The sequence below is a fragment of the Eurytemora carolleeae genome, unplaced genomic scaffold (assembly GCF_000591075.1).
Source record: "Eurytemora carolleeae unplaced genomic scaffold, Eaff_2.0 scaffold488, whole genome shotgun sequence".
Lineage (NCBI taxonomy): Eukaryota > Metazoa > Arthropoda > Copepoda > Calanoida > Temoridae > Eurytemora > Eurytemora carolleeae.
This window is the reverse complement of record NW_019396397.1, coordinates 187196-203429: the sequence shown is the minus strand read 5'-3', so window position 1 is coordinate 203429 and position 16234 is coordinate 187196. Positions and strand designations below refer to the sequence as shown.

The window sequence follows — 16234 nt, the reverse complement described above, 5'->3', positions numbered from 1 at the left end:
GGGGGGGGGTCGTCGATGAATCAATTTTCTCTAAAATGCCGTTTTAACCTTCAAAAGTAGTGCTAATATTTTTAATTACATTATAATTTTATTTTTACGTTTTTCACCACAGGATAGAATAAATTGCGCATTTTAAATGACAGATTTGAAGATTTTTAAAAGTGAATGACGAAAAATAATTTTTTTGAAAATCTCTGGAAAAGGGACCGACTACATTTCGAGTACATTTTGAGGGCTTAAACGGCAAAGACCTCCCAAATAATGCTTATTAGAAACACTTTTTAGTACAATAAAACGACGTTTAGTTGGTGAAACAGTAACTCATATCTTCGGAAATGGGACCAAGCACATTCTTGAATATCAGGCCTAATTTTACAGGTTAAAACGACATTTTAGAGATAAACATTTAATCCGGGACCCCCAGTTTACAGATATTGTACCTTCTTAAGCATTTTTTAACACAATACAACGATATTTAGTAGGCTTAAACACACTTTTCAGAGACACCTTGTATATATATGTATATTTACATGATAGCTATTGCTGGCCAAACGGCTGGACCAAATTGGCTGAAATTTTTCGAAACTGAAGGATTAAAATTACAAAAAAAACATACTTAAAACCTTCAGGGTTACCTACAAAGGGTGAAAGTTTAATGACGACCTAAAATTTCTTTGAATAAAACGATTTAAAGGTTCATTTGGATGTTTGCTTTATTACAAACTAACAATGGTATCTTTATATAAATTTGGCTTGTCTGTCTGTTTGTTTGTTTGTCTGTCTGTCTGTTTGTATCCAATAAACGTAAACACGGCTAAACCGATCGGGCCCAAATTTTTTGTGTGACATCTAGGGACCCAAGGGAAGGTTTATGAATGATTGAGATTTTAAATATTTGTCTACATCAAAATTAGATCTCCATTAAATTTTTTAAAATTTTGAAAATCCACGAAATTTTTTGTGAAAATCCGCGAATTATTTTTGTTTCGTTTTACGATGCACACAAAGAGAACATGTTCACAATTAATTTAGAAGATGGGCGCGAAGCGCCCTCTAAGGCTAGTTTTAAAATATTTGAGGAAGGAAGAAACGTGTTTACAGGTGCTGAGAACCATAAACGATGAACAGACTGAATAAATTCCGCACAGTCGTTTCTGAACTCTAATCCCAAACCCTGCAGGGTTAAAGTGTGAAACATCTTTCCTTAGCAGTATATATTAATATTAATCATTCTTTTCCTTATTTTATTCTCCCAAAAATTTTAATAAATCACAATTTTACCCGGCCTACCCTAACCTTTCTCAAAGTGATTAAATACTAAAGTGGAACAGACTAAGGCAACGACGACAGGTTGGGCCAAAAGGTTTGTTTGGTTTGGAAATAATTGCATGAAAAGATTTATTTTGGAGACTTAAAAAAATAGACTAAAGACCCATGTAAATGTCGTCTTCAGTTAGAACTTCGAAATTTTCACAATTAAAAATCAATAATTTTTGTATGTTTGTATGTAGTTTATATGAAAGTACTATACAGCCATCTATTCATTGATTTTGCCTGGCACTTCTAATTCTATAGGAATTTATCTCTAAAACTGCTAAGTTTTATTCTTCCAAATCTCACTTGGATAGAATAAAACAGTTTACACAAAGATGGCAAAAGTTGACCTTATGAGAGCTGGAGTAAACATGTTCTTGAAGAGATCCTGACAATCTTGAGTAAATATGTTCTTAAAGATCCTGACAAACTCGAGTATATTTCTTGAAGATCCTGACAATCTTGAGTAAACATATTCTTGAAAATTCTAACAATCTTGAGTAAACATTTTATTGAAGATCCTGACAATCTTGAGTAAACTTGTTCTTGAAGATCCTAACAATATTGAGTAAATATGTTCTTAAAGATCCTGACAAACTCGAGTATACTCTTGAAAATCCTGACAATCTTGAATAAACATATTCTTGAAGATCCTGACAATCTTGAGTAAACATATTCTTGAAGATCCTAACAATCTTGAGTAAACATTTTATTGAAGATCTTGACAATCTTGAGTAAACATGTTCTTGAAGTTCCTACATGTTCTTGAAGATTCTGACAATCTTGAGCAAACATTTTCTTAAAGATCCTGACAATCTTGAGTAAACATGTTCTTGAAAGTCCTGACAATCTTGTTCTTGTTTAAGTTCCAAATACTGGAGTAAACATGTTCTTTAAGATCCAGATAACATGTTATTGTTTATATATCCAGATACTGGAGTAAACATGTTCTTTAAGATTCAGATAACATGTTCTTGTTTATATATCCAGATACTGGAGTAAACGTGTACTCTAAGATCCAGATAACATGTTCTTATTTAAAGTTCCAGATAAAAGTAGAATTAACATGTACCTGTTTGTAGTTCCAGATAAAACGAATTAACACGATCGTGTGTTCCAGATTAACTGCAATTTAAATTTCTTTTAATTCACTCTACAGAACTTTTTAAACTCAATACAAATTTCAGTCACGATGATGCTTCAAAATGTGCTTTGCAAAATGAAGTTGAATTCCTGTAATTTTCGTAAAGTTGAATAGTTGAATACTAATCTGGAAAGTGTCGTCTCCACTCTTCAATCCAATCTACGATACTTTATTTTGTCATGCCTCTTTATAATATTAGTAACTAGAATCAAACAATAATTTTATCTGTATTTGTACTTTAAAGATTGCATAAGATGGCAAACAAACAAAAATTAAATAAAATTCTCGAGAACTCGCTCTAGCTCCTCTAGCAAGTGTAATTTAATATTGCAACAGATTAGACCGAGGGCGCCAAACTTATTCTTACGAAATTAACAACGAGACTTATAGTTATATACAAATTGAATATGATATTTCTGATTGTGATTGTAGTGAAATGTTAAAATAAAGTTTTATCTGAGCTGAGATGGAATTTAAAGAATTTGAGCCGCGGTTTAAATCTGCCAAAACCCGGTTTAAATTAAGCGCCGGTTTAAATCTTGAAACATTTGATACAATTTTAAGTGGAACCAACCATATTTAAGCAGCGGCTTAAATTTAGACCGCCGCTCAAATTCTTTAAATTCGGCCACTGGGAACTTTAGAATGGTGGATATCGGGATTAATACTTGATCCACTCATTTTCTTAATCTCCAGAGCTGAAAACTTTAGAATGGGATATCCATAATCCCGATCGGTATATTAATCTGGAGATTAAAAATGAGAGGAGAACAAGCATTATTTAATCTGGAGATTAAGAAAAAGAGTGGATCAAGCATTAATCTCGATATCCACCATTCAAAAGTTCCCAGCTCAGATTAAATAATGCTTGTTCTCTTCTTGTTATTAATCACCAGATTAATTAACCGATCTGGATTAAGGAAATCCCATTCTAAAGTTCCAGCTCTGATTTAACTGTACTGTTCGAACTCCAACAGTTCAGTCTAAATGATCTGAGGATATCTCTGCCAAGAGAGGTGAATATAAAGAGAATGATTAAAATGGCGACTGCTATACACGCGGCAATTATTAGTTTGATGTAAACCACGCTGATGAACGTTCCGACTATCTTCTGTATGAGAACGTTTGAGGCGAGGAAGAGGGTGATACCTACGGAGATGATGAGAGCAACGTTGGACCAACCAGTTTGTGGTGAGGAGGCCATGAAGTTCTTGTCATTGATACAAACCAGGAGGCAGATGGAGAAGAATGGAAGTAAACAACCGTTAAATACTTGAGCTATTAGGATTACTACTGCTCTGTCCGCTGAAAATACAAATAAAATAATAAAAAAAAACTTTAACAATTTTATCTCTCCCATGTTTAAGAAAATGGAATGTATTACGAATACAAAATTTTAATCACGATTTGTAAAAGTAAAATTTTTATTCTAATCCCTAGTTACTACTGGTATTCTCTCATATATCTGCTAGTTATCCGTTCTTATCCTTCTTTTTACTATAAATCCTCTCATTAATCATCTTTCCTTTCATTCCAGTTGGTATTCTACAGTCTACAGTCTACACAGACACCTCCATTATTTTTCATTTCATTTATATAAATCTCCATTCCAGTTGGTATTATAAGTCTACAGTCTACACAGACACCTCCATTATTTTTCATTTCATTTATATAAATCTTCATTCCAGTTGGTATTCTACAGTCTACAGTCTACACAGTACACACTACACAGACACCTCCATTATTTTTCATTTCATTTATATAAATCTCCATTCCAGTTGGTATTCTATAGTCTACAGTCTACACAGTACACAGTATACACTACACAGACACCTCCATTTTTTTCATTTCATTTATATATTTATAAGTCTACAGTCTACACAGACACCTCCATTATTTTTCATTTCATTTATATAAATCTCCATTCCAGTTGGTATTCTACAGTCTACAGTCTACACAGTACACAGTATACACTACACAGACACCTCCATTTTTTTCATTTCATTTATATAAATCTCCATTCCGGTTGGTATTCTACAGTCTACAGTCTACACAGTACACACTACACAGACAACTCCATTTTTTTCATTTCATTTATATAAATCTCCATTCCAGTTGGTATTCTACAGTCTACAGTCTACACAGACACCTCCATTATTTTTCATTTCATTTATATAAATCTTCATTCCAGTTGGTATTCTACAGTCTACAGTCTACACAGACATCTCCATTATTTTTCATTTCATTTATATAAATCTCCATTTCAGTTGGTATTCTACAGTCTACACAGTACACAGTACACACTGTACAGACACCTCCATTATTTTTTATTTCATTTATTTAAAATTCCATTTCAGTTGGAATTCTACAGTCTACAGTCTACACATTTGGTAGCTATATAAAAGGCTCTATTATAGTGCAGGTTTTCCTAGTGCAGGGTTTCCATAAATGGACCTCCATTTTATTTAACATTCTACCCAGAGACCTCCATTCTTATAGTTCGTTTTCTATGCATGGAACATCATTTCAATTTTTACATACTTTCTACAATATGAATTTTTGTTACCGTTTGCACTGATAACTACAGTAGATATTGTGACCATGAGGAACATTATTCCAAGATAAATCCATCTTGGCATTTTTCTTGGTTCTGCAGGAACATCAATCACAGCAACCTTAGTACCATCTATCCCATTCTCTTCCTGAACAAAACAAAACTAAAAACGTGTTGAGTCTTTGCTTAAGAGACTGAAATTTTCTAATCCCTTAGCAACCTGATGGTGTAAACCTTTGTTATTTAAATTTGAGATAATTTGATATTATACAGCAATATCCAAAGTTTACGACATTTAGTTGCAAAGATATAGGGATTAGAGATAAATCTTATAGGGATTAGAGATAAGACTAAATGCCCTTGTGTAATATAATATCGGTTTGTTTTATCAGATAAATATTAATGAAAGTGTTGAATAATCACAAAAAAGTTTATTTGTATATATAATCTTGATTTTTGATTTCAGTAACTCCTTAATAACATAGTAGTTTCAACAAATTATAACAGTACCCTTTTCTGATCCATTTAACAGTGTTAATAAACAATTAGAAGAATGAATTAATACCAATTTTTGCAATTGCTAAATATTCTAAAAAAAATCTAGTAGTGGAGTTTCTAATCAAAACATTAAAAGTGTGAAGTGTGATCACTATATAGAAAGACGATAATATCACCACCATTGACAATATTTTAGAAGGTATACGTTTAAAATCAAATTTGAAAGCACTTCATGTTTAAATTTATTATCCCTTTAAGGCAGGGGTTTATATTTTCCTGACATCTCCCCCCTCTTTTGATTTTTTTCTCTCCAGAAGTTAGGAGTGTTTGCGCAATGCGCATAGAGCAATTTATTTGGGGATTTTATTTGCTAAATTTGGGAAAATAAATAAATTTTTTGGATGAAAAAGGTTGAAAAACTTGCTTTTCAATTTCCAACATTTTATCGTATTATATTTTATCGACACGTAACCTGTTACAAGACAAGTAATTACCTGGAAGGTTGGATTATCAAACCTGTAACAAGACAAGTAATTACCTGGAAGGTTGGATTATCAAACCTGTTACAAGACAAGTAATTACCTGGAAGGTTGGATTATCAAACCTGTTACAAGACAAGTAATTACCTGGAAGGTTGGATTATCAATTCCTGAAACAATTTCTTTCTTCTGAGTTTTCTCCTCCACCTCTTCCTTCATCTCGGAGAACACGCTGTCAGCTGTCAAGGCAGCTCCGAGAGGGACGGTCAACATAGAACTAAAAAATTTAGTTTAAGACCAAGAACAATTAAAATGGATGAAAATGGTTTACAGAAAGTTATATTTAGGAAATAAAAAAGTTACAGAAAAATATCATCCCTAGGGCTTTCTATTTTTCCCAGGATCAATTTGGTTTGGTTCCGTAAAGACCTTATATGGAACCTTTCCTGAAGTTGTGAAGAATAAAAAAACTTTTGGAAATAACCTGCATACCTTTCTTAACGGTAATAAGAATTAATCTACCTCTTAGATGCTACACAGAGCTAGGTGTGATATGCTGAATAAAGTTTTTAGGTTACGGAACGATTTTTACAGATAAATTCCATATAGAATAATCTTTGGAAATTAAAAACCCTAATCATCACTCCAATATAGAACCCAAAAGGAGTCAAAGGAACTGTATAACTCATATATTCATCTTTTAATCCCTACATGTTTGCAATCTAATACTCATTTTCTAATCCCTACATGTTTGCAATCAAATAAATAAGACATTTAAATTTTCAAACTATGAGATCTCCTAGATCATATAGTCAAAATGTATTGCAAAGATATAGAGATTAGAAAATTAGAGTTCGAGGCTAGTGATAGGTTCCCTTTTGTTTGATTTGTGTGATTGCAATGCATAGATTTGATTAAAAACTTTTTCTTCTCAGTAGCTCTTCAAAAAACAGATTAAGTTTCATTACATGCAAGTTTTTTTTTTAACCGTAGGAATTGAGTCTGTGCAACAAACTCAAGTTTTCTAATCCCTTTATCTTTGAAACCTAATGGTGTAAACCTTTCATATTTCAAACTTACTTGATTATTTGATTTTATAGAATTCATAGTTTGAAATATCTAAGGTCTACGACATTGGCTTGCAAAGATATAGGGATTAGAAAGGCTGAGTTTTTTGCAATTCCTAAACTTAAGTTTATTATTTCATTAATTTACCAAAACATGGTGGATATATTTACCTAACGGCGGCTGCAATAAATCCCACGGAAAAGACAATGACCCCAACTTGTCCAAAGAACTCGCCTATTGCCTCCGCGATGGATCCAATAGAGAACCCACTGTTGTCCTCGTCCTAAACAAATACTTGAAATCAAATCTAAATCTAGGTTTAAGGTTTCAAGAATTCATGATAACATAAATGGAATCATGTAATGTCAATGGAAGAACAAGACGAAAAACTTATTCTTGCCTTTTAAAACCTGAAATATCTTTTATTTTAGTTTTTAAACATTTAATCTTTTTCCTTTTCAAATCGTGTCATTAAAAGTGTCCGCATTTTACTCAAAAAAATTCCGACCTTCCATAAATTTACATGTTGTTACATAGTAGATTATTATTCTGGTCACATTATAAACATTAAGAACAGAATAATGTTTTCATCTATTATTTCCAGTTAAAACTGGATAATATTAGCTAACATTATTCGAGGTCACGCATTGACCTGTAGTCCATGTAGCTTAATAATACCGCACTTGCGACCCTTAAAACAATGAAAGACGAAAGGCTGAAAAAGAAAACCAGTGCTTTGAAGATAAATTCTCAGAGACTTGAACTAAACCAGGCACATTCTGCAGTGAAAGGGATTTTGCTAAATGCTTGGTCAGAATTGGAAATAAAAGCAAATATTTGAAATTTTCAAATACATCGCTACGAAAGATGGGATTTCAAGACAAAAGTGGTTAAAGGCTGGTGCATAACTTTCATAGCTCTGTAAACAAAGCTGTGAAGGGAATAATAGACTTAAAGCTTTGCTTGAAACAGACAGTCTCATGTTTCCTGTTTACACATTTTATTCCATTATACTCTTTAGTCTTAAATTAAGCTTTAATTTCAGAACATTACTTATACTGTCCCATAAACTTTATTTAGTAAATGTGATTGGTTTCTAGGGCCTGTGTTCATCATCTTACACAATCTTTGTTTTAATGCACATTGCGTATTTCTGGTTCAATATTTTCCTCCCTCTCAACTTCAAATAAATCTATAATCTAAGGTCTTCAATAATTGGCATACCCACCTCTATGCGCCCTGTTGTCCCTTTTCTAATTCCAATTCCAGTTTTTAAAGGTTGCTTTTGAAGTAGTAATTTTTCTGTACCCAGGTCGTTCATTTTTTTATTGGAAAATTTTCAAAAATTTTTCCAAGTAACATTTTTCTATTTCGACCAACTATCTGAGCCACCTCAAAAATTTGAAGCGTTATTTTTATAGTTGTGCTAAATGAATGATCCATTTGTAAAGAATACAGGATAAGCCAGAATTACACCAATCCGGCTATATTCAAAAAAAAAATTCTTTTCCATACTTTTTATTTAAACATCAAGATAAAATCACATTTTTTGTGCAAAAATTACCCCCATGTTAAAATATTATTATAATCCTGAAGACACAATCACCTTTCGATACTTACGGATTAAAAATATAAAAATGCATTTTGCGTAGAAATTTTTAATTCAACAATGTGCAAATTGTTTAAATATTTGCAAAGCTTCACCCAATTTTCAAATACAATGGAGTGAGAAATTTTAAATATTTGGACAGAGAGCATAATAAAAGTCGAATGTTCAATTTATGAAATGCAGTTTCCACTCAATTAATTTTTTGCATCATAAAATGGTAATATTCGAATAAAAACTTTCAAAAAGATGACATTTTTTGCTAAATTTTCAAGTCATGTGATTAATGTTGTGGGGATATTATGAATTTTTGGAATTATGTATCTAGCAGGCAACCCAATCTTGCAGGTTTTTATCATTTCCAACAGTTTATAAAATAAATTTCAGCCCGAAGGGGGGAGGGGGGATTACTATTGAAAATGTTCAGTGTACACCCCTGAAAATGCCACAATTCATTTAACAACTTTCTACTGTTATTCTTGAACGAATTGTACAAGGTACTGATCAGTGCACCCTCAACTGAGCCTTCAGTACGTTCTGCAGTAACTTGCAGTATACTGTCCGAAGATATAGAGGAGAGTGATTGGACTGAATATTGTTGACCTTACTTCATACTTGCCAGTTCCCACAATAAGAATAAGAACGGATACGATGAAGGCTGTTGCAGTAGAGAATCCAATTCCACGCTGAGCAGATTTCAACTCTTTACCCTGCAAATATAGAGGTGCGAATAATTTAAAATGGAGAACAAAAGAAATATTCTGAACTAATTTAAACCAGTTCAAAAGATTAAAAAAAATGAAAAATGAATAAATTAGTTGTACTTTTATTTTTCTTGCTTTTTTCTAATAATTAAAAGTTTCCCCATTTTCATGAACCCTTAATGACAAGGTCACGCCTTAAAGCAATTATATGCAGTTTCGTTTCATTTAGCGAAACTTAGGAATTTAATCTCTGGATACATTTTGATGAGGGGGCGACAGCTCCACGAATTATCAATATTTTTTACAATAAAAATGCAGAATCAAGTTCTTAAACCTGAAATGCGAGATAATCAGAATATTGTGATTCCCAGTATAAGACAACTAGCCTTAGAGGGCGCTTCGCGCCCATCTTCTAAATTAATTGTGAACATGTTCTCTTTGTGTACATCGTAAAANCGGACCGAAATTATTTTGAAATTAAATACAAACAATTACAAATAAGAAATATTTTAAACTCAAAATTAACAATGGTTTTTGAACAAAACTAGGCTTTTAATTGTGGATTATCTGTGAGCAATCAAAAACTTTTAAACACACGTTTTTTAAATTTGGATCATGCATAAACTTTCTCTGGGGTCACGATGAGGTCCAACAGAAAATTTGGGCACGATCGGTTCAGCCGTTTTTACGTTTATTGGATACAAACAGACAGACAGACAAGCTAAATTTACTTCAAGGTCTATTAAAACCTTTTGACATATTATTGATTCCCGAATGCCCAAAAAAGTCATAAGAATTTGAAATGATATGTTCGATGAAACTCTATTTTCTAATCCATATAGATCTTAGCAACCTGATGGTAAAGCCTTTTATATTTCAAACTTTGACTTTGAGATATAGAAAAATTCAAAATTTGAAATATCAAAAGTAAATATCATTAAGTTGAACAAATATTAGAGTTGCATAATTAGAGTCTAAGGCAAGTTACATATATTCAATCGTTACATATATTCAATAGTATACCACTGCAGTTGGAAAAGCTCCAAAAATAACTCTATTAATTTGAGGTTAAAATTGTTTGTTTTTTTAATTCTCATTTGATTTTCCGTTTTCACGTTGGGTTGGGACCTTGTTGGTTAAATCTTTTTTATTAGAATTCAAATCATGCATTTCAAGAAAACACAATTTCTATCCAGATTATAAATATCTATATATATATCCATATATCCATATATATTTTATATATACATATATACACAAGTTAAAGGTGAAATCCATCAAGTAATTTATATGACAGTAGTCTAGACCATGCAAATAAGATTCATGAAGATTGTAGAATTCGCATAATCCGATGTTTATTAATGTATATTTGGATTGAAAAAAAACACATCAAAAATGTTGTATATCTCGAATAAATATTAATGGTTTGATATTTTGAAAGAAATACGGCATTTGAAAGGAATAACTTTGCTTTTTACCCCTTTAACAATACATTTTAGAATTTAATCTGAATTTTGATATGTAATTTGTTAGTTTTTGATGTTTTAGTGTTGCTTTTGATATTTCAAACTTATATTTTTTGAAATAACAGAATTGATAGTTTGAAATATCTAAGGTCTACGACATTTGGTTTCAAAAAATATGGGATTAGAAAATCAGAGTTTGTGGCAAAGACTCAATTCTTTTACAAAGGCTTGAAAAAGACAGAAGTCACCCCTACAAAGAGAGGTGCGAAGCGAAAAGCCTAATTTTAAGTTTCCCTATATTNCAATTTTGACCATTGTTAAACTTCTAGCTTATCTTGAGTCTAACTAGATTTTTAAAAAATATTTTATTTTATCTTTTATGATTTTTTGAAGCCTACATTTAAGGTTTAGAAGAATGCTGACGTTAAAGTATAATACGTCAACAGAATACTAAAAGTTGGCGAAATGCATAGAGATCTAGGTATATTGAAGGCTTAAATTATTGTTAAAGGAATAACATTCCGTACTTTACAATTAACTATTTTATGCACCTGAGTTAGGTTTTAACTGTATTGTATTGTATACATCTATAAGATCACGTGAATACTAATTTCTTCCGATACGTCGAGAAAACAAAGGACATTGAACATATTTACATGGGACCGGAGCCGGGGCGATTATAAATTTGCATAAAATATGTATAATATGTAGATATATGAAAAATGTAGTCTGAACTGAAGTACGATCTTACTCTGTAAGGTTGATATCCATCTCTGCGACCACTACAAGGAAGAGGATTGCCATTGCCATCATAACAATACCAAGAAAGATTCCCAGCATATCCACTTTATCCCAGTACAGAAGAGCCAGAACGATCGCGGCATAAGCGAAACTGCATCCTACCCGGATCGCCACAGAATCCTCAGCGCCAGGAATGGAAAGGATCGCTGCGATCCCTCCGGCCCAATTGTTGCACTCGTAAAGGGTGTTCCCAAAAAATACACCTAGTCCAACCAACCAACAGATGATCGCTGTTTCATATATCTTCCAACCGTGTCTGTACTTCATTCTTAAACATTGACCAAGCGATTTTCCAGAGACAATACTTAGCCTTGCAGTTCCTTCTTGTAGAATATATGCAAGGATAGAAGCGAATACAAGAGCCCAGATCATACTCATACCGTACTCTGCTCCTGCTCTTGCACAGGTTACAACTGTACCCGGGCCTACTGTACAGGCCGCCAGCATAGTCCAGTACAGGAGTGATGCTATTTCTTTAAAGAGGTTTGGTAGTATTAACTTCATGTTTTCAATACACTGCACCGGTTTTTAACTAGTAGCTCCCAGGTCGGTGTTATCACTACGACAGGTAGAATTTCACTGAATAAATCATAGTTTAAAACTCTCGAACGTAGACTATGACGGACCGAAATTATTTTGAAATTAAATACAAACAATTACAAATAAGAAATATTTTAAACTCAAAATTAACAATGGTTTTTGAACAAAACTAGGCTTTTAATTGTGGATTATCTGTGAGCATCTTTTTCAAAATTTTACAAAAATCAAAAACTTTTAAACACACATTTTTTAAATTTGGATCATGCATAAACTTTCTCTGGGGTCACGATGAGGTCCAACAGAAAATTTGGGCACGATCGGTTCAGCCGTTTTGACGTTTGTTGGATACAAACAAACAGACAGACAAACAGACAGACAGGCCAAATTTATATATAGATTAGAAACCTTAACCAGATAATAATATTTTCGGCTGAAAATTAAAGCCTTACTGATTTAAAGAAGAAGATTTCATAGAACTTGTTTTTTAATCTATGTTATAAAATATAGTTTTTGTAAGGTATTATTGAAAAAGAAAGCACTGAATAGAGATTGAAAAATACAAAAAAAAATATAAAAATTATGTTACGTATTTTTACTTCTCCAAGTTGTTAAATTAAATTGTGATTATTTACGGCATAGAGAAATGAAACTGACGAGTTAAAGCTTATCTCACAATCCCCAATAGCACACCAATAGCAAAATTGAAAGAATGGTGGATTACATCACGATATGTTTTCGTTTCAAACACTGAATATAAAGTAATTTTATTTCTTGGGGATGATGGCAGAAACAAACTGGGTCTTTGTCACAAACTCTGATTCTCTAATCGTTATAACTTTGCAACTCAATGTCGTAGACCTGACATATTTCAAACTATGGATTCAGTTAGATCAAACTATCTCAGTTTATGATATCAAAGGTTTACACCGCCAGAGTGCCAAGTCATTAGGATTAGAAAATGTTAGTCTGTGACAAAAACTCAATTCGTTTATCAACAAAATTGTCAAATATTTGCAGTCCACATTGTCAAACTCCTATTCTATAATAAAGAAATTTATCAATTCCACAAATTACCCCCTAGAAATACGATTACTCTGTTAATATAAGTATAAAGTGATAAGTAAAACATATCGTGATGTACACAATCCATTATAAAATCATGAGATAAGCTTTAACTCTTCGGTTTTCTTTCTCTATGATTTGCGGCCCGAACTATCCTTTAAAGTTTGTTTGGTTACCATTGCCATAGCTCCGCCCAGAAACAGATTGAATCCAATAGATGTAGTTCCAACCAAACTAAAATATACAAAGTACTCTGTATTCAAATACATCACAGCTGGAGTACTTATAACAAGGACGAAGTCGGAATAAGAGAGGAGAAATCTTTGCAGAATTCGCAATTCCTTTTGTTGAATCCATCACTGTTTACTAAAACTTTATTTTCTTTGAAGAAATAAAGTTTTTGCCACAAAATCAAATTTATTTTCGAGTCCTTATGCATCTTTTCATTTTGATCCTGTAGTCTTTTGATATTTCAAACTTATATTTTTTGAAATAACAGAATTGATAGTTTGAAATAGCTAAGGTCTACGACATTTGGTTTCAAAAATATGGGATTAGAAAATCAGAGTTTGTGGCAAAGACTCAATTCTTTTACAAAGGCTTGAAAAAGACAGAAGTCACCCCTACAAAGAGAGGTGCGAAGCGAAAAGCCTAATTTTAAGTTTCCCTATATTGAGGCTTAATGCTTTTTTTAAAGTTTGTGGTTGAGTGAATGTTTCTGGTTTGTTTGGTACTATGTGCTTACTGTAGCGTAAACAGAATAATTATTTAGTTACTCAATTGAGGAAACTTAGACGGAAAGAGGATTAAAATGATGAAAGCAGCTCAACCTTGCAAATCCTCAGAAATTAAAATCGTTGCATTTAGTTCAATTCGACAAATGGAAATCTTATAATTAATCTAATTCATCCTTATTATTCCTTCTGATGATAAATCTTTGCTTAATTAATATCATCTGAAAACTTAGAGCTCATTAGCAAAATAAATTCCAAATATGGCTTTTAGTTCTTACCCTACCGCGCTTATTTTTAAAACTACTGCCTTAAACGTGAAACTTGGAAGAACTAAGCTAGAGCATTTTCTGTAATCTTTTAAGAATAAGATAGGGTTGAATGNTTAAAAGTAAAAATGTCCGTTTTAAGATTCCTCCTTGAAGTATACAATAATTAGAAGAAAGATTTTCCGGATATGGGGTTACTTACATTATATATTTATTACATTCGTTTAATTAGTTTTTTTATGGTGATTTCAGAGCCAATATTTGTAAAAAATATACAGTGTTACCCACAAAGGATGAGACTTCAATGACGACCTGGAACTCATTAAATCCGACGATTTTAAGGTTGAAGTTTATCTGCTACTTTGAAATATGATAATTTTAAAATATTTAAATGATTAGGAAAAGAAATAAGTAACTGTAAAGCCACAGGGAACCATTAATGTAAGGGAAAAGGCTTATTAAATTCTGTACAATCGACGTCGTCTGAAGTATATGTTTTTAGTAATTAAGAACGTTAAATTCAACCCACTCAACTTCCCCATGGTTCATATACGAGTTCCCCAACCAAAATTTGAGGCAAATCCGTAAAGGGGTTCTAGAGTTTTGATCGGACATCTCAACTTAGATGCTAAAACCAAGCTAAGAAAATTTAAGCGATTCTCTCAAGTTCCCCAGTCAAAATTCGAGGCAAATCGGTCAATGGGTTTATGACTTATGATTGGACAAACAAACAGACAAATAGAGATTACAACTTTATTTATAACGACATATATTTATCTACCTGAGAAGGATATCTGTAGGTTCAGCCACAAACTCATTCCGCTTATCAGGGATATTTGGAACAAATCCCCATCCTAAACTAAACATTTAAATGTCGTCTTTTAAATAATTTTTTTTTTACTTTTTAAAGTTTAATGCCACTCTCCCACCCCTCCGAGTACGTTACTCTTGTGATATTTTTATTCGAAATATATTTTAAAAATTACAAAATTATTGTTATTTACTCAATCAGGTAATCTTGGTGTCCAATCCACTGCACATAAAACCGATGTGATTTCTATTCTAAATTGGGATTTAAAGGTTATTATTGGCAATCAACCTGAGATAAAAAATAATTAATATTAAACAATAGATACAATGTTCTGTTCGAGCTGTAGAAACCGAACTATGAAAACTTGTGAAAATGTTAAGTATTCAAGATTACGCTTAAAAATTCTAAGAAAGAGCAAACAAATTTTTTTTCTTTTGATCGTGGATCAAATAGAGTCTTATCTCATCCTTGTCTGTGAAATTATAATTTATGATTTAAATATCGTGGTCAGATCTGCTCTTCAAGGTCTATTAAAACCTTTTGACATATGTTCTGTTCGAGCTATAGAAACCGAACTTTGAAAACTTGTGAAAATGTTAAGTATTCAAAATTACGCTTAAAAATTCTAAGAAAGAGCAAACAAACATGATTTTTTCTTTTGATCGTGGATCAAATATAATCTTATCTCATCCTTGTCTGTGAAATTATAATTTATGATTTAAATATCGTGGTCAGATATTCACTTAAAGGTCTATTAAAACCTTTTGACATATGTTCTGTTCGAGCTATAGAAACCGAACTATGAAAACTTGTGAAAATGTTAAGTATTCAAAATTACGCTTAAAAATTCTAAGAAAGAGCAAACAAACATGATTTTTTCTTTTGATCGTGGATCAAATATAATCTTATCTCATNTAAACACACATTTTTTAAATTTGGATCATGCATAAACTTTCTCTGGGGTCACGATGAGGTCCAACAAAAAATTTGGGCACGATCGGTTCAGCCGTTTTTACGTTTATTGGATACAAACAGACAGACAGACAAGCTAAATTTATATATAGATACCGTGAATTGTCTCTTTGATTCGACCTTTAGGTTTGATAAAAGGCGGCTGACTATTGTATTCAATGTGTCGGATTAATTTCTGTATTTTTCCTTCCCCCCCGCCCAACCAGCCCCCCCCC

At 32.2% G+C, this 16234-nt stretch overlaps 2 protein-coding genes across 2 annotated transcripts; both read right to left on the bottom strand.

Moving 5' to 3' along the window:
* Positions 1-3298: 3298 nt before the first annotated feature.
* Positions 3299-15381, bottom strand: LOC111702423 (uncharacterized; the record flags this gene model as incomplete). Its single annotated transcript, XM_023474098.1, is given in 8 exon segments — positions 3299-3763; positions 5025-5160; positions 6137-6266; positions 7228-7340; positions 9272-9373; positions 13413-13470; positions 15018-15095; positions 15336-15381. Coding segments are annotated over 6 exon segments (864 nt in total). The 5' UTR covers positions 13422-13470; positions 15018-15095; positions 15336-15381.
* Positions 11218-16145, bottom strand: LOC111702422 (divalent metal cation transporter MntH-like). The gene is made up of 2 exons (XM_023474097.1): positions 16116-16145; positions 11218-12213 (listed from the first exon to the last, which is right to left on the bottom strand). The coding sequence occupies exon 2, from the start codon at positions 12136-12138 to the stop codon at positions 11581-11583; it is 558 nt and encodes a 185-aa protein (XP_023329865.1). The 5' UTR covers positions 12139-12213; positions 16116-16145; the 3' UTR covers positions 11218-11580.
* Between the last annotated feature and the right edge of the window lie 89 nt (positions 16146-16234).